The 18,895-nt window shown below is 41.0% G+C and overlaps 1 protein-coding gene across 4 annotated transcripts in view; it reads right to left on the bottom strand.

The window, feature by feature from the left end:
- NR4A3 (nuclear receptor subfamily 4 group A member 3) overlaps positions 1–18,895 on the bottom strand; it is a 39,053-nt gene that overhangs the window by 11,302 nt on the left and 8,856 nt on the right. For all 4 annotated transcript variants that reach the window (XM_074361902.1, XM_074361899.1, XM_074361900.1 and 1 more), the window contains 4 exons: positions 16,871–17,000; positions 16,246–16,418; positions 6,199–6,398; positions 3,850–4,028 (listed from right to left, as the gene is read on the bottom strand). In XM_074361902.1, coding sequence (XP_074218003.1) covers positions 3,850–4,028; positions 6,199–6,398; positions 16,246–16,418; positions 16,871–17,000 — 682 coding nt within the window. The remainder of the gene's footprint in view (positions 1–3,849; positions 4,029–6,198; positions 6,399–16,245; positions 16,419–16,870; positions 17,001–18,895) is intronic.

The raw sequence follows: 18,895 nt of genomic DNA, 5'->3' as shown, positions 1-18,895 counted from the left end.
CCCCAATGTGTTAGGGCCTCAATATTTATTTAAAGAATGGATACTTATAAAATGGTAATTCCCCACTAACCTTCTATTTGAGGGGCTTCTTATTTATTAAACATAACTAACTGCACCTAGATATCAGCTCATTGGTATTCCATCAGAAGCAAAGCATTTCCATCATTCCTACGTCAGGAATGTGGCACCAGCAAAAGGTAATGATTAGGGTAGATGAACTGGGGACCTAAAAACACATGGCAACTATAACTGTGGGGAACTCCCTTTTACTGTGAGAAAGGAGAGTGATCTGAAAGAAACCATTTCCTGCCCCACCTCACCACCTAGTTTTTCACGAGCGCACATAGAAAGAGGCAGAGGAAGGAAAAAAAAATTTAAAAAATTAGAAAAAAAAAAAAAAAAAAGCCAAGTTTGTGCAAACTACCAATACTGTCCAGATTCTTAATGACTTTCCTGGAAGCAAGACTGGGTAAATTTCTAAGACCTCATTTCCTTTTCATGAGTTCGAGTGGTTTAGGAGCAATTTGGGGATGAATTTTCCGATGCCAATAGCCCAACTGATATTCCACAATCACCCTTTCTGATCAATGATGCTTATTCAGAAGTCAAGACTTCACGGGAGCCCATATTCAAATGAAAATTAATATCCACAACAATATGCACTGCTATTGCCCCAGAACTGCCTTTTCTGCCATTTCCTGATGCTTTCACATATTTCAAACCCCCTCCCAACCAGCACATCACAAAGAGAGTTCCATGAGATCCAGAAATGAGAGAAGAAGGGCTTTTTTTTTCCTTGGGTGTTGCAATCACAGCACCTGTAACAACCAGTTGTGCACAGGCTGTAGGACTGAGCGCAGGAATAAGAACCACCCCACCGAGGACTGGGCCCACTGTAAGTGCCCGCTGAGTGCAGCTGGATTCCTTCAATATCATTGTCCTTCTTCGAGCCTCTCTCAAGCATCCAAGGAGATATCTGTCAAACACACTGCCGTCTAAGGCCACCACTTGTTTCCTTATGTCTCTGAGTTTGATTTTGGACTGCCTAGGGCTTGAGGAAGGGGCAGGTATGTGCCAATTTGAGGGAATCCCTGTCACCATCCCTCCACAATGGAACATAGGTGGATAGAGTGCCTGTTCTGAATCTAGTTTGGCTGCATTGCAAATCTGGTTTTCTGTAATGCTAATGTCACCTGATGGGATAGATGTTATTACTGCCATTTTACAGATAGGGAAACTGAAGTTCAGAGGAATGAAATGCATTTCTCAATAAATGTTACTTATTAAATGCAGGGCCCCAGGTTTAAACCTGGAGGTGCTGGTCTCCAAAACCTATGCAATTTCTGCCTCGCCAAACTGCCCCTTCTCTGAGCAAGGCTTTAGATAAATGGGCAGCGGCTGAGCAGCTATAACTGCTGGACACACAGCAAACTGGAGGCAGATTCAGGGCTAACACCACCTTCTCCTGATTCCTGTTCTGTCCTCTCTGCACTGAAATGTCAATCTCTCCCGGCTGGGACTGCGTGGCACCCATCTACCGTGACTTTTACTGAAAGGGTAAAACAAACAAGACATAGGCCTCAAAGACCTTCTCTTGAGATACGCCTCTCACACCTGGACTGGCCTTTTCCCTTTTAGTCTCTTTCCTGCGAAAATCTGTTCTCAAAACCAGGTATCAGGGTAGATCTTCCTAAAATGCAAGCCTGCCCATGATGCTTGTCTGGTTAAAACTTTCTGTGGATCCTAATGGCTCTAAAGATAAACTCTAACCTTCTCACCTAAGTGTGAAAGGTTCTTCATGCCCTGCCCCACCCTAACCTATCACAACAGTCTCATTTCCCCCTCACTCTATTTTTTTTTTCAGACATTTCCTTTCTGAAACTTACCATAACCATATTTTCAATGGTTTTAGCAAATTTTTATTTATGTCTAGAATTCTCACTCCATCTATTTTAGCCAGGAGACATCCTATGCTTTTGTCAAGAACCAGCTCATGTTACCTCTTTTGAGAAGACCACCCCCAGAGGGGTCCCTCAGCACTCTACCCACTCCCACACCCACCACAGCACTCAACACCCTGTATCACATGGATTCGTTTGCATGTTCTATCTCCTCCAGGGATGCCTGTTACCATCTCTGAAAACCCACTGACATGCAGCAGAGCGCCTAGATCAGGGAACACTTGGTGATTAACTACATGCAACACTCATCTCCACAGAGACGTCGCAACGTGCTGGCTTTATTTACTGAAAGCAAAGGCTGGCTCTAGTTTTTGTATGTTTTTTAAAATTAACTAAATATCATACTTTCTAGTTTTGAAAATGTAACTCTCCTAGGAAAATCCGAATGGTTTTGAAATTGAACTGAAGAGTTTAAGTTAAAAGTTAGCCTTTGAACCAATTTCATTCCAATTGTGCTGCAGTAATATGCTTGTGCCTTAAACCTGCTTATTTTCTTCAGGTTCTCCCTTATGAATGCCATTCGAAAGCCCTCTAAATCAAGTCCACACTCTTGGAGACTGCAGTTTGTTTTTGTTTTGTTATTGGCTCCCTTGGAAGTCTCTGGCAGCCCCCATCAAAAGAAGGGAGTTTCTCATCCAGGACCAAAGACCAGGAGGAGTCAGGTTCCACTTGGAACACTGAGGGAACATGCTAGTGTCTGATTCCTCCCACAGTACATGCCTTTACTCTTCTTGGCCTTCAAGTAAACTGTTCAGTGATGAACCAGCCTCGCCTCTTAAGATACTCCTACACATCTCACTTTAGCCAACAGGAGATATCCCAAGAAGGTGCATATAAACAATGCACATTTCTGATGCATCAGAAAGAAGGGCCCATCTGCACCACAGGATGCTTTTGGTCCTCTGTGAAACTCATCACCTGCCTGAGAAACTTGTTTTCCGCAGCCAAGAGTATATCAAGAATCTGAAACCCAATCCTCAGTCCAGCAGCCTAGCCTGTGCTTGGGTCCCATGAAAAGGGTGGGAGGTGAACCCTGGGTCTGGCTAGCCTTTCTGGAGCCTCTACCTACTGTCACTGCCTCACTGCCCCAGTCTGATCAAGAAGGATGAGACAGCACAGGAAACTCTGAAAGTGTGAAGGAGCAAAGGGGAGCTGGGGCCTGGGGCCCGAAGCAGCCACAGGGAGACAGTGTCCCCTCTCTCACCCACTATGCCTTCCTCTTTCTTCCTTTCTCTTTCATTCTGTCTTGAAATTCTTTATCTCCCAAAAGATAGAGAGGGAGACATCTAGGGGGAAAAAAGAGTAATATAGAAGTTGAATATGTTTAAGGCTTCTGGTTCTTAACCCTTAAAAATTGTTGAGTAGAACCATTTTTGCTTTATACTAATTTTCCTCAGTCCTCTGTCAATCAAAGTTGCTAAATAAAGTTGTAAATAAATAAAGGTGTGTTTTAGGTGTGTGTAGTGCTTTGGGTTTACTCTGGGTTATTAGCCAAGGACTGGGGAGAGGGAATGACTCGCCTTTCCGCCCCACAGGGACAGGCTGGTTAAGGTAATCTTCCTTCAAACCTCCCTGTAAAAATGACCCTGAAACAGCTAGTCCAACAGTCCACAGAGCTCCTGTGGAAACTGGAAATTTAGACTGTCATGTATTGGGTTTGTGGACAATAACCAAATAGACGAGGAACCCTTTTTCCTGGAAGTTCCTGACAGTAAGTGCAGATATATGTCTCTTGGTTGAAACTAGGGTAAACTTAGCAGATTTCTGAAAAACAGCAGTCATTTTCCTAATTTTCTGGTGTGTGTGACGGCCAAAGCCAGAATCCATGTGAAACCAGGAAAGGGGGGGGGGACACAGTCACTTGGGGTCACAGCAGGGTGGTGCTTACCTGTGATCATGCTCAGTGCTGACAGGCAGGCTAAGGCTTGGATATCAAGGTTCAGGCTCTGCAAACTTAAGGAAAAGTCTTTAATGGAGTCGAGCCACTCCCCAAATCCACGAAGGCACTGTAGTCGATGCAGGACAAGTCCATTGCAGAATACAAACTTATCTTCAGCAGTGTTCGACCTACAAGAGAAAGCCATGGTGGGTGGGAGATAGAGATATATTAAATAGGTCTGTTCAGTCTGTCCAGTGGGATAACATCATAACACACAGGCACCAGACAGCCAGGGGGCAGCGTTCAAAACTCAGTGTGGTGCTGTGGAACCTGCCCAGACACTCTCAAGAACAAGACGGTGAGCATCAGCCCTGAGGATGCTCAGAGTACGGTGTCTGCTTTCTCACTGCTAGAAGCAGTTGCTGGCTCACCTTGGGACGGGACCCGAGGAGGAGCAAGCACTTGTGGATGGTGGAGGTGGAGCCCAGTGCCCCATCTCTCTGTGGTGAACATGAGACTGCTCCCTTCAGTGCTCCTTCACCAGGATTTCTCTTTCATTTTCTTAAATGTCAAAAACTGATAAGGCCTGAGGCTAGACACTACAATTCCATTGTGCAGACTCTAAAAACACCAAGTCCCTGCAAGCGCCAGAAGTCAATCACAAACTGAAAAACAGCCTAAAGTTAAAAGAAAAAAGCTCTTATTTTGTGTCATGTTCTCTGCTTTTAACAGTGGGGCTGTAGAAGGCTATTTCTAAATCTGTCCTGATAGTTTATATCATGTCCATCATTATCCCATTCTTTTCTCATAAAAGGCGTCCTGGAACTTCCAGTTAGCACCACTTTGCAGGGGGGCCTTGGGCACTCTTTTAATCTTTCTGAATTTCCTTTTCCTTATCTATAAAACAGGGATTTTAATTGCTACCTCCAAAGAATGCTGTGGGAATTAAATAAAACAAAGGATTTGAAAGCCTATGCATAGTGCCTGGTATACAAGGAGAGCCCAACGAATGTTACGTGCAACTAATTCTGAATTGTAGGTGGTCCTTGCCTTGGCCTGAACTTTCCTTTAATTTTCAAATCTCTTGACACATATTTCTCTCTCTTGGCCTATTGCATTAACAAGTTCATGTCTCTTTAATTGTGCTTCTTGGATGAGAGCTTTATTTGTTCATTCACTCAGCAAGTATTTCCTGAGCACAAAGTATGTGCCTTTCCTCAGCCAGGCACTGGAGAACACCTGGTGAATGGGGCCTATATGGTGCCTGTCCTCCTGGAGCTTATCACCTACTTAATCCTCTGCTGCCTGTCCACTAGATGACAGTCACGTTGCTGGCTCAGCTTAGCTCCGGCACACACAGGATAGGCTGTAATTTTGCTAATTATTGGCAGTCTCTTTGTAACCCCACCTCGGTCTCTCCCATAGATCCCTCCACAGATGCACATATGGGACAGGGTGATTCAATCTCAGAACTTAAAATCTGGACCTCAAACCACCAGCATCAGAATCACTGGATCATGATTTTAAAAATGCAGATTTCTAAAGGTAGATCCAAACCAAAAGAGCTGGTACCAGGACATAGGAATTTGCACTTCAAATGAGTTTCTGGTAACACTATATATATATGTGTGTGTGTGTGTGTGCCTGTGTATATATATATATATATATATATATATATATATATATATATATATATAAACTGAAAGGAAACAAGGAAGACAGAATTTAAAACGCTAATTGTGGACTTCATGAGAGAAGTTTAAATCCCAGGTTCCGGCTCTTTGAAAAATCAGTTCCTCTTTGTGTTTGATGTCACTGAGTATAATCAGTTGAGCCAAATCTTTTGATCCAGAAGCTATTATTCTCTTGGAGTGAACACTGGGAGTTGAGATGCTGCAGGAAGTCTTTAGCGCCCCATCTGGTGTGTTAGAACCATCGGTTTTTAAACAGAAAACTCGAAGGGAAATGCAAGGTTCAAAACAAATACTTGCTCCCAGGAAATACCTTATGCACCCTGAGAATCTTCCTGGAATCACAGAGCGTCGGAGCTACAACAGCCTTTAGAGATCACCAAATCCAACCTCCTCATTTTACAAAGAAGGAAACAAAATTTCTGGTGAAGCAAGTGACCTGCTCAGGGACTTACAGCAAGTCCACATTACAATTGATGCTAGAACCCAAGAGTCTGGCTACCTGCCCAGTGCTCCAGCCACTGCTCAGTTTTTTTAATGCCTGGCCATACTTCATATTTCCTTCTTGAGCAAACTTTTCACCAACGACTTAGTTACCAACACAGCAGGTTTCAAACTTCTTCACAGGAAGGAGTGGACTGAAGGAAGATAAAATAATAGTAATTACCTGATGGAAAGTCTGAGAACAAACAGCTCCAAAAAGGCTGATTCTATAAGTAAGGTCTGATCTTCTTTGGGGAGATCAGTAAATCCAGGAATCTTTTCTGCCCAGCTTCTGGATACGTCAATGGAGGCGGTTAGGAGGTTGTAGAACTGTTGCACATGCTCAGCATCTGTGCCTGCAGCGGCCTGGTCAGCGGGACAGTACTGGAATGCAAGCCACAGACTGCAGCGTTATCTCAGTCCAACAGGGATCACAGCATCATTTGCAAATTTCTCTTCCAAGACTGTCAATGAATAAACCCTTACTTTTAGGTCCCACAGTTTATAAAACCTTTTTGCATTTACAGTCTCATCAGATTCTCATCATAGCCCTGTGACCTGTGAACAGTGAATTCTGTTACCACTTAACAGGCAAAGAAATTTGCTTAAGTCCCGTGAGTGCAGGGGTTTTCAATCCTGACTGCAGTCATCTGGGGGGCTTTAAAAAACACTCATGTCTGGGTCTTAGCCACAGAGATCCTAATTTCACTGGTCTGGGATGGGGACTGGTCATCAGGAATTTTAAAAGCTTCCCAGGTGATTCCAAAGGGCTGCCGGAATGTTGAGAACCATTACTCCAGGGGGTGGCGTCTGTGTGGGCCTCCAGGACCTACTGATTCCTTAAGGCACAGCTGTCTCCAAACAAGATGCTTAATTAACCCGTGGTTCTCAAATGGTGGTCCCTGGACAAACAGCTTCAGCAACACCCGGGAATGTGTTAGACCTGAAAATCTCCAGCCATGCCCCAGACCTACAGAATCAGAAACTCTGAGGGTAGGCCCAAGAAACAGCTTTATCAAGATCTCCAGGTGAATTCTCATGCACAATGAAGTTTGGGAATCACAAGATTAACCAACAGGAGAAGAGAATGATTTGTGCTTGCTATAGATGGATTTCTGAGAGATAAAACAAACAAGGAAGGGTGGGGGAGGAGTGTCTCCTTGGCAGGGCCCAGGCAGCTGTGTGCTATCAGACTCAGGACTTGTGGCTACTTAAATTAAGAATTAAGTAAGATTTAAAATTCAGCTCCTCGGTCATACTAGCCATATTTCAAGTGCTCGGTAGCCACCTGCGGTGTAGAACATTTCCATCACAGCAGGACGTTCTATTGCACGGCATTGATCTAGAGGGCCCCAGGAGAAGAAAGGTACAACTAGGAATAGTCTCTTTGCAGCTTGTAGATATGCTGAGAGAGCCAGGGTTTTGCCTGAATCATTGGAGGGAAATCTTTCCTGCTTCAGGCAGGAAGATTGATACAGCAAGATAATAATCAAGGGACAACCAACAACACAGAGACTTAAGAGATGTACAAAATATGCATGTCACTGCCTTCACGCCAGCACAGCTGCATGTGCTTTTGTGTCTCTTTTCCCAGTTGACCTTCCTGGGGAGTGGTTCTGAATCCTTGTTTTACAGATGAGGAAACTGGGGCTCAAAGAAGCTAGGAGAGGCTAACAGACATTCCCAAGTTACATAACTAACAGTGGTACAGCCAAGACTTAAACGTGGTCCTCTGATTTCCAGTCCTATACCTCCTGGCTGTTAGTATGCCTGATGTTACTCGCTGGTAGCCCATAGGATAGTTTTAAAAAGCTTTTCGCTTGCCTCTAATTGGAGTTCTCCATGTATGTATACATTTGGTCCCATATTTTGTCAACACAGTGACTAGCACATAATTGACCCTCAGTAAACAGTAGTAGAATATTGTTCAAGGAAAGAATAGTCAGTGGAAAGCCTAAGTTTGCCACAACACCCTAAGCTGGCTGGAGGAGAAACAGCCAATAAGCAGTCAGGTGCTCACTGTACAACTACTTAGATCTGAGGAAATGAGGCACTTGTCTTAGTTGGGTCTTTCTTTTTCCTTTGTGTTTTCCCAAGAGGCAACATGAAATGACAAAAGAAACATCAGACAAGGAGCCCAGCTACTTTAATCCTAGATTTGTCTAGACCCTAACTTGTGAAATAATGTAGCCCTGCTGCTATAGTTATCTGAGGTAAATTACTTCACTTTTCTGAGCCTCAGTTTTCTCCTCTGTAAAATGGGGATATCTTCCACAATGTTTTGTTGTGGTGATTAAATATGATAATGTATGCAAAGGACTTGACACACAGAACATGTTTAACAAATGATTACAGTGATACTGCTAATGGTTTTGATACTTGGAATTACCACTGTCCCTCAGCTTCCATTTATTACACGGAGGAAGGGGTTGAACCAGAATGTTTCTAATTTTCAGCCCTGACTTTCTAGATTCCTATATCAGATCCAGTTCCAAGTCCTTGTTCCTCTGTTCCCAATAATCCACCGAGGGCCTGGGTTCTATGAAGCCCTGGATGTTCTGTGTTGGAATGGACCAGGAGAAGAAAGCAGTCCACCTTCCCATGGAGATTCAAGGATGAGAGCATGATCCTAGTGTCACAGACACTATCCACCACCTCCTTTCAATGCACATACTATTAACTGGAGGAGAATGGGGAAAAAAGATTTTACTTTATTTTTTAACTTTCTCTTCTTACATGAATCTAATTCCATATGCTCTCCAAAGGCAGGATGAAATTCAGGGCAGAACCATCTTTAGAAAGCTGATGGCACTACATGTGAAACTCTCAGGTAATTCAGAGTTGAGGAAAGGAAGTTGGATCAGGCAGCAGGTCAGGGGGTCCTCTTCTAGGCTCTGGCACTGACTTGCTGTGCAGCCTTAGAAAAACCACTTAACGTCTCTGGGTCTATTTCTGCCTCTAAAGTAGGAAGCAACTGGACCAGCTGATTCCTAAAATTCCTTCTGGCTCTTGTATTCAGCTATCTTTCTGTTACCGACTTCTAGTTTAATTCCACTGCGTGTTCGATGGCAGACACTGCGTGATTTCTATTCTTTTAAATCTGTACAGGAATGTTTTATGGCCCAGATTTCATCATTTATCCTGGTGAAAGTTCCACGTTATGGCTCTTGAATTTGATGATTCTAAATGTTGCGAATCACACCAGGTATGATGGTATTGCCTAGAATTTGACACTGACTCAGCATTATTTTGTTGTAAAATAGTATATTAAGTGGAGAGAAAAAGACTAAAGGATGTTAAGGAGTAGGACCTAACAGCTCCCTCCTGCACTGATGTCCCTGAAGCCATGGGTCACAACTCAATAATCTCTCTGCTTCCAACATTTGCTCAGACTCCTCCAGAGCGCTTAGCTTTCGCCAGGGTCCTCTGCAGGCCTTCCCCCTGCGGGGCTCACATTTCATGCATTCTGAACATAGGGAAATGTCGTCCCTGCCTACCCTGCATATAGTTTTCTTTGATAGAGTCCAGCAAGGGGGAAAGCCAGCAGGCCCTGTGTGCCAGTCCCTCTGGTCTTCACCTGCAGTGATTCTGGTCCATGTTCCAGAATTCTGGAGCCAAACTGAATTCAGCCTGAGCCACCAGTAACCTGGGGGTGACTGGAGGGTCAGCATGGACTGCTGGGGGGAAAAGATAAACCAAGTATCCTCTCTACTAAATAAAAGATTTAAAGAAACAGAACAAAATGTTTTAGATTCTTTCTCTGCCTGGCCTAGCAGTTTATAAAGACCTCACCAAGGAATACTGGATGTAGAGTTGGGAGAACCTGACCCCCATCTCTGCTTCTGTACTCCCCTAACCTCACTCTGTCTATGAGCTAAGCAGTTTGAGGTTCACCAAAGAAAAATCTAGAAATATCTATTTACTGATCATTCCAAATTAAACACAGGCCGAATAGAGAAAGACTTTCAAAATGAATCTTTTTTCCTATTTAGGCTAACTTTTTCTTCCAGCATATATGGATAATTGATCCATGAATACTCAGGCTTCACCACTAGTCAAAGACACAGTATTAACACTTATTGACAGCTAATGTCTAATGCAGATTTCTCCAAAGAGAATGAGGTTCTAGAGCTGCAAACAATGGATGCTATTTAAACTAAAGGGGGTCTACATGTTTTAAATGGCAGTAACACGGCTGTACAGGTCAGACTTCAGCCACAATCTAGGCTGAAAATAAATCGTTTGGGAATTATGTGAGACCCTTGGTGAACACCAGCCCTAAAATTTAGCAGTGTGATGTTTTCATAGCAGAGTAGAATCTGCCATTTATCTCACTGTCAATCTCACTAAATATGTGAAATATCCTAAGAACATTTTACCTCCTCTTAGAATGTTACTTTTTCCTGGGCCCTTATATTTCTTTCTATTTTAGATATTATCATTCTATGAGCTAAACTATATATACATATTCATAGGTTCTTACACTTTAAAAAGTGACACTTAAAAAAAATTGGCAATGAGTACATCTTGCCCCCAATTTCTGCTTTTCTGGTCTAATTGCCTCCCCCTACTAAAAAAAAAAAAACAACAAAAAAAACCCCAAACAAACAAAAAACCAAAAAAACCTCATCTCCCTGCCAATGGCACCACTACAGTTAAACATTTGTTTACTTTCTCCTTCACTGGCCTGTAAGCCCCATAAGGGCAGGTGCTTTGTTGTGTTCAATAATGTGTCCACTGTTCTGGAAGAATTGTTAAATCAATCGATTACCTTCTGTTAAATTTATCTCTATTGCTCATTCCTTCTCAGTCCCAAGAAAGCTGGGAAATAGGAGATTTGAGGTAAAACTGAATTGTTCTTATGAGACTACATCGGTGGTTCTCAAACCTCAGTGTGCCAAAAATTCATCCAAGGCCCTCTGTAAAATACAGATTCCTACAACATGGGGAGTATAGCCAATATTAATGGAGTCTAGCCTTTAAATATTATAAAGCACTATATTGTACACCTGTAAATTATATAATATTGCATAACTATACTTCAATAAAAAATTTAAAGTAAATTAGCAATGATAATTAATAAAAATTCCAAACCCTCTGAAAACTGAAATAAATAGATTCCCACCTGCTTTCCCCCTTCCCCCAATTCTGAGTCAGTGGGTCTGCGTGTGGCCAGGGAATCTGCATTTTAAGCAAACACATTGGCTCCTTCTGATAGAGGCAGTCTGGGCACCACACTTTGGGCAATGCAGACCTGTACCCAGAGTGGAACTGTAGCAGGTCCAGTGGTCAGAGGGTCAGGGAATGAGAAGGCTGAATCCTGGCAGTGCATTTAGTCCAATCTCCTCACCATTCAGATAAGGAAACTGAGGCCCACAGAGGGGCAGGAACTGGCCTGAAATCTGGTGAACTGGCAGCAGTCTGAGAGGGTCTTCTGAGTAGCTTCATGAAAGCATTCCCTTTGCAGAGTCTTCATGCTGTTTACTCTGCAGGTCTAACATGTGTCAGCCAAGTTGTTTCCTAGGCTGTCTTGTTAACATATTTGAATGCTACTTGCTGGTGCCTGGTTTTATCTGCACAGTATCTCTTGTCTTTGGAGTCTGTTACTATACTAAGTGACACCAATTACCAGAAAACATCCTAGTTTGCTGGAAAATACTTGAAATGACCAACTAATGAGGACGTGAAGTATATTTTCTCATTAGTAATTATGTAGGCTCTGAAGCCAAGCCCAGTGTCTATATATACTTGTATTGCTAAATTAAAAGCAACTGTGGGGTAGAGAATAGCAACACTTCCAGGAGAAACAAATCAAATGTGACATGTTTTGACTGCAGTGATATATGATGATGTGAGCTCACTTTTGAAGGAGAGAAGTTTGGCCCAAAGGAAAAGAGGAGGTCCCAGAGCCAGGAACGCCTCACAGAGCGAGGAGCTCTCGTTCTGGCCTCTAAAACATCCTTCCCTCTGTGACTTGGAACAACTCCTTCACCTCCCTTTCCCACTTACTACCTTAAAGGCATATAGGCTGGTACAAGGAGATTAGAACATACCTGTCTGGCAAACATTTTCTCATTTCTCTTATTTATCTAAGTCACTGGGGAAAGGCAGCATCTTTAATAAACTGTTCTGGTCAACTGTCTGATTCAAACCTGACAGGGCAAATTCTTATTTACAATATAATAAATTATGGGTAACACTAAAATGTTAACATTAGTTACCCTGAAGAATGGGTTAGGCAGGATTAAACGAAGAAGACACTTTCATTTTTCATTTTGTTCATTTCTAAATGATTTGCCTTTTTTCCAAAACCAATGGGTATATATTGCTATTATTGTAATTTAAAAAATCTAATAAAGCTTCTATTTTTAAAAAACTGGTAAATTTCTTCTAAATGGCAGCATGGTGATATACTGCCTTGAATGATGAGATTTGGGCCTAATCCTAGCTCTGTCACTGACCTTAGGCAAGCCACTTAACCTTTTTAAGCCTTTATTTACTCCTCTGAAAATATGGGGGTTGGATTAGATGACCTCAAGATCACTTCCAGTTCTATGAATTCATAAATAAAAAACTTTAAGGAGAAGGCAATATGAAAATTGAGTTTCAATGAATGACATTAAAAAAAAAATGAACTGAAACCATAAATTGTATCACATAAACTAGGCTTTAAGTGAACTTACGTAAGAAAATATGAGATGGTGCCTAGCTAAAAGTAGGCACTCAATGAATTTATTTTGCTTCATTTGTTTTATGTTAATTATGTTTTAGAGAACAAAGCTAGTTCAGTCTTGTTAAGTAACAAGTTACCTAGCAACACATATTCTTTTATGTATATGTATATATATTCAAACTTGCATTTAGGGACAATGAGGTAAACTCTGGAATCATAAACTCTTAGAGTTGGAAGGACCTTAATATCAGCCAAAATAACCTCTCTTCTTGTGAGGAACCCTGTTATGTGTTCCCCTTAGTTACTTCTTGTGTTGGTGAACTCATGCTTCCATAGCAGCTCTTGTAGCCAAGAGAGCTTGTCCTTGTCCTCAGAGTGAGCTGGAAGGGCGCCCCCTCCTCCCCCGCCCCGATCTGCCCTTGGAAGCAACAGTCCTCTTTGCGACAGGGCAGAAGTGTGACCTAATCCTGCCAAACCTTCTCCATTTCTGTCTACTTATTTCCATTTCCTCCAACCATCCCTTACAAGTTTCAGAAACAGTGTGTCCACAACTGTCTTAAATCCCAACTTGGAACTGAACTCCATGCTTAAAGTGTGCACAGACAGGATAGAGTCCATCGGACCACGACCAACTTGGTTCTGGTCCCATACTTCTACTATTGCAGCCTAAGCTAATTTAGCATCCCTCCCTTCCACCACACAAATACTTTGTTGGTTCTTATTGAGTGTGTATGGAATAGACTCCAGAGATCTTCTTAACATGAACTACTGACAGGCCAAGGCTCTCCCATTTTTAAAAATTCTAAATGCTGAGCTTCACATTTATTTTCGTTAACTTTCTTCATGATGGTTTCAGCCCATCCTGTTCCAACCTGTCGAAATCACTCTGAATGTTGATACTGACATCCATCATATTAGCGATCCCTCCCAGCTTTCTGTCATCTGCAAATGTGATCAGCATGCCTTCCATGCCTTCATCCAAGTTTTTGATGAAAAATCACTGTATTTTTTAAAAAAGACTTTTAATTTAATTGATTTCCATCCAATTTTTGATAATTTTGTAAAGCTATCTAAAAGCAGGAGAATCCAAGCTATGAGGTTCAACCTGATTCCAAAACAATGCAGTTAAAATAAATACACTTTGCAAAATTGAGCCAGGCCCCAAAGGTAGTATCAGTGTGACCCAGACTCTGGCATGGTCAATCTGCTATTTTGGACAAAGCTAGCAATTAAATTGGATAAATGTTTGTTGATGAGGATGATGACTCTAGTCTAACACACTGAATGGTGCAGAAGCAAGCAAACACAGTGGATTGATTTTTCAGTGTGGAGACAATTCCCAGCTGGGACAACTCAAAGGACTGGGGAGGGATTGCCACTGAATAACTAATTAGACCATGTAGACCAATCATTGGATAATTTGAGGCCCCCCAAATCACGTTGGGGCCTAAATTCTCTGAGCTGGCCATTGGCAGTAATTTCAGATGGCCTGGAACAACGTCAGAGTGCGTGCTGTAGCCTCAGTGTAGGCAGTGCCGAGAAGCTTCATTAACTTAGATGAGTTGCATAAGGGAAAGCCAGAGTTGGTTCATGGAAGTCTTTATTCCCAAATGCATTTCTATCAGCCACTCTCACTAAAACCAGAGAGGCAAGGAAGCTTGGTATTTAAGAGCACAGACTTTGGGGCCCAAAACATTTGGTTTCTAATTCTATCTCTGATACATATTAGCTATGTGACCTTGGGCAAGTCAGTCCTTTAGCCTTTCTCAGTTTTATTAATCTCCTCATCTATGAAATAGAGATCCTAACACTTACCTTAGTGGGATTGCTATGTGGCACCTGACACGTGTAATGTTCATACTCATTAGAACATTCAACAAATGATGGAATAAGGTTTGGTCAAGGAGATAACATACAGGGCACTCTGCTAGAGCTTTGACAAGTATTATATTTAAACTTCACAAACAACCCCAGGAAATAGATATTATTATTATTATTATTACTACTCTATAATACAAATGGGAAACTGAGGTATTAAAAGATTTAATCAGTTGCTCAAGCTAGTACATGATGGTGGTGGGATTTAATCAAGGCCTGCAAGGTTCCAAAGCCTAAGCCCTTACCACTGCATTATTTTATTAGACTATTATTTGAGACTTGACTTCAGTCAAATGATGCTACTTGTAATCAGAATAAGAGTCCTCAACCTTTGATGCTAAGGATCTGCCACACTTCTCATATGAAGTCCTGTGCTCAGGCATGGAGAGGAGGCTTCACAGCCTGTAATAAGGGAGGGGGTGAGGGAAGGATGACAGCAGATATACCTGTCACCCCTTCACTTTTGTCGACAATGCAACCTAAAAGGAGGGCACAGAACAGATACATTTACACTCTTGGCCAGCCCTTCAACCAGAAGTTTGAAGTACTGATTGGACCTGGAGAAAGCAATCTGGTAGTAGCTGCCAAGCCAGATCAACCCCCTGGGATCCCAGACTGGTATCTCTCTCATTTGCGTGCAAACTCTAAGTTTTCTTGTCATGGGGTAACTATCCTTACAGTTCATGGTTCTTTAAATGGTTAGATGAGACAATGTACCACAATGTCTAGCATGTAGAAACTGCTCAATAACCACGATCATCTTCCTTTCTTTTCTTCTTTGGTAAGATCCTGTCTTGCTATAAGTTTGCTTTTCTAAGTCTCTTTAAAAACTGCCTTCCAGTAATGTTTATACATTTGCTCAGAAAATCCTTTCTCATGGTTCTTCTTTGTGATATCCAAATTTCTGGGAATTTGCATAGTTCAAATTGACAATATTTTACTATATCCCATATGAAATAAAAATGTTGATATGTTTTGGTTGACTTAAAATAACAACACTGGTAATCATTTATGGTTTTCAAATGTTTTCTCAACCATCATTCCTGTGTGACTGATGTTCAAAACATCCCTCTGAGATTAAACATTGTAATCATCTCCACTGTAGGGATGAGAAAGCCAAGAGTGGGAGCCAGATGACACAGGCAGGAAGCAGCAGAGGCGGCGTTCCATCCCAGTCCTCCTGACACCTCCTGATGTCAAGGCCAGAGTCTGCTCCTCTCCATCAATGGTCTAATCCCTCTGAATAAGCAGCAGGTCAATCAATGCCGATGCTATTGGGTAAACTGTTTAAGGATAACTTAAAGCTTACCCAGATGTTTGGTCACAATGTGAAAAAAAACCCCAAAAAACCAGCAGTTGCTTTGTCTCAACCATGAAAGAAATCTACAAATTGCAATTCACCTGTTCAGATTTTCTTTGGCACAACCATCAGGAATCCTGCAACAATGAGTACGACAGGTGCAGCACTGTCAGGGTCATTTGTTAAGGCATTTAGAGATTCAATAAAGCAAAAATTATTTGGTGCAATGGATGCACTAGAAGTACTAAATGAAGTGAAAAATACAGAAAAGGTATGGAAGCTGTTTAGCACAATGCCAGGCACAAAGTCATTCAATCCACTCTTATTACTAGTATTGTGAATAGAAAACCTGATCATTCACAGGACATAATAAAACTTACTCTGGAATAATCAAGATCTCTGGGCGTTGAGTCTGTTAAAGCTCGGACCAGGGCATTCATCATACAGATCGGAGGAGAAGGTGGGGAGGGCTGAGACGGTTCCTGCTGTAATGGGCTCTTTGGTTTGGAAGGCAGCCGACCTCTCCTCCCTTTCAGACTATCTGTACGGACCACTGACACAGAGAGAAAGAAAGAAGATATCCATGAATAGCCATAAATCACAAAAAAAGGAATCAAAACACTTCACAGCTGAGCAAATCATTAATGAGACCAACCATTAAAAAGTGGCAATAAGTTTGGAATAATATCCACACAATGATTTAATGAGAGTTGAAATAAGCAGCATAAAAGCCACCCCATACTTACATTTGGTAATGAATTAGCCCTAAAAGTCTCTTCCTCAAACAGAACAAAGATGTGCATACACAAGCTCTCTATTGATTTTGAGAAATTAGAATAAGTAGTCCTCAGCTATTTTTAAATGTAAATATACACCACAAAAATAAAATGTTGAAAGGAAAGGAAAACCAGGAAAATTCACCATCCCAATATAAATATTAACTTCTTTTCAGTGATAACTGAGAATATTCATAAGCAACCTGGATAAAAAGCATTATATCCATACCTTCTTTAACCATTCCGACACTGAGACACTTCTGAAATCGACAGTACTGACATCGGTTTCGACGTCTCTTGTCTACTGGGCAGTTTTTATTTGCCAGGCAAACATATTTTGCATTTTTCTGCACCGTTCTCTGAGAAAATACAATACAGAGATAGTCAACTAATAGTTTCTGGAAAGAGGTAGGACCTGACAAGATGTATTTTAATTACAACGTGAAAAGCGACAGTGCAATTCGTATAATTAGATAAATTTAATTTCCTAACACGCTAGCCTGCAGGAAAAACAATTTTATTAGTGTTAGCTGCTGACAATGGAAATCATCTTGGATTGTTCTGAAGCAAGTCTCAGGAGACACCCAAGTCTGAATGATAAAATCATATCTGAAATTACCAGGTCAACATATCATACCTTGGAGGATTAGATTATCTCCACTTTTAATATCCCTTTGGGAACAATTTTCTACTTGTTCCACTCCCCTGATTATTGCTGACCTTATTAAAATAAAATAAAAATTATCTAGGATGTACTTTGTTGGCTATCACCACTGTAAGTCAAATATCACAGAAACTGGCTTTGTTCCCCCAATAGAGATGAAATCATAAAGAGCAAAAACCAGGATTTGTCTAGTTATAACATATAGGAAATAATGTTTTAATGCAAAAAAGGTCACTTAATCAGCCTGTGTGCTGTATTTTATTTTTTAAAGAATATATATGGTAAACTGACCATTTCTGATTTTTGAAAGCAAAATCTTAAAATTGGATACTAAAAACCACTATCACATCCAAGAAAGAAAAAAAAAATCAAATAAACAAAAAGGAATGAGAGAAAGGAAGAACCATACATTTTCAATGAAAATTCCCATTAATAGATTATTTCATAAGTGACTACTGATATCTAGATATCTAGATATCTAAATAGCCATATAGTAAAAGACACATCATAAAATTTGAGCTTGGGCATAAAATAATGGTGTATTCTTCAGAATCATAATTTTAAAATGACACATGAATACATAATTAAGGATATTTTATGTTCCAAATATAAGAAAATGCTTGATTTTTTAAAAAATTAAAAACATTTGTGCAAATGGATATGTATTTACCACTTAGGGTGAAATCATTCAGAAATTACCTGAATCTATTCAACTCTAAATAGAGCAGAAGGTTGTAATTTATTTGGTAAGCCTGGGCTGCATAAAAAAAAAGAAATCCAGGTAATTTGGGATCAGTGATCTATTTTGTGCCTAAAGTTCTAGATTTACCTTCTATCTTTTTTAACTTTCAGCAATTCTCAACCCTCTTGTATCAGTTTTCACTCTATCACCTTTTAACTTCATTTTAAAAGATCATTTCTAAACTGCTTATATAAAATTTAAAGCCAGATACAGTTCCCCTGCTTTAGCAGGTGATTTTAGTTTAAAATGCAAAATTCCCCAAACACAAACAAGTTTCTAAGTTTCCAGCACTTAAATTCTCAGCAGTCTGTAAGGGTAGGAAACTTGTGTTTCCTGAATGAAGCTCTTTCACTGAACATGCAGTAATTTAAAAAACTCTATTTCTTGCCATCATCTTCAAGGCCATATGCCAATTTGAGTGCTGGTGGCATTTTGCTTCAGGTATATATTTTCCCAGTAACCTGAAACCCTCCCCACATTTGTGTGTGTCTGCACAACAGTTTAAGGACAGGGAGAGATCGTTATGGTTCAATCACTGAATTCCCATCATTAACTGCACTTCATGTCACATTTTAAAAGAATTCAATTTAATGGTAGAAAGCCACTGGGTAAAACCTGCTCCCGTTCCCTTAATTAACAGATCTGTGGGGTGGTTCTCCCCCATCTTCCCCCACCCTTTCAAGTATAGATTTGTTTTCAAGGGATTGCTGCAGAAAAAGGATGCTGTTGGGGAACACTTAATTGACATTTCTAGACTAGGAATGTATTACCACTCCTGTATTTTGGCCAACTCTCAATTATTCAGGGATGATTATATTTGTGGATTACTTGTACTTCTCTTAATTCTT

This window comes from Camelus bactrianus, chromosome 4 (genome assembly GCF_048773025.1).
Source record: "Camelus bactrianus isolate YW-2024 breed Bactrian camel chromosome 4, ASM4877302v1, whole genome shotgun sequence".
NCBI classification, from domain to species: domain Eukaryota; kingdom Metazoa; phylum Chordata; class Mammalia; order Artiodactyla; family Camelidae; genus Camelus; species Camelus bactrianus.
The sequence above is the reverse complement of the archived record's forward strand: the minus strand, read 5'-3'. Positions and strand labels throughout refer to the sequence as shown.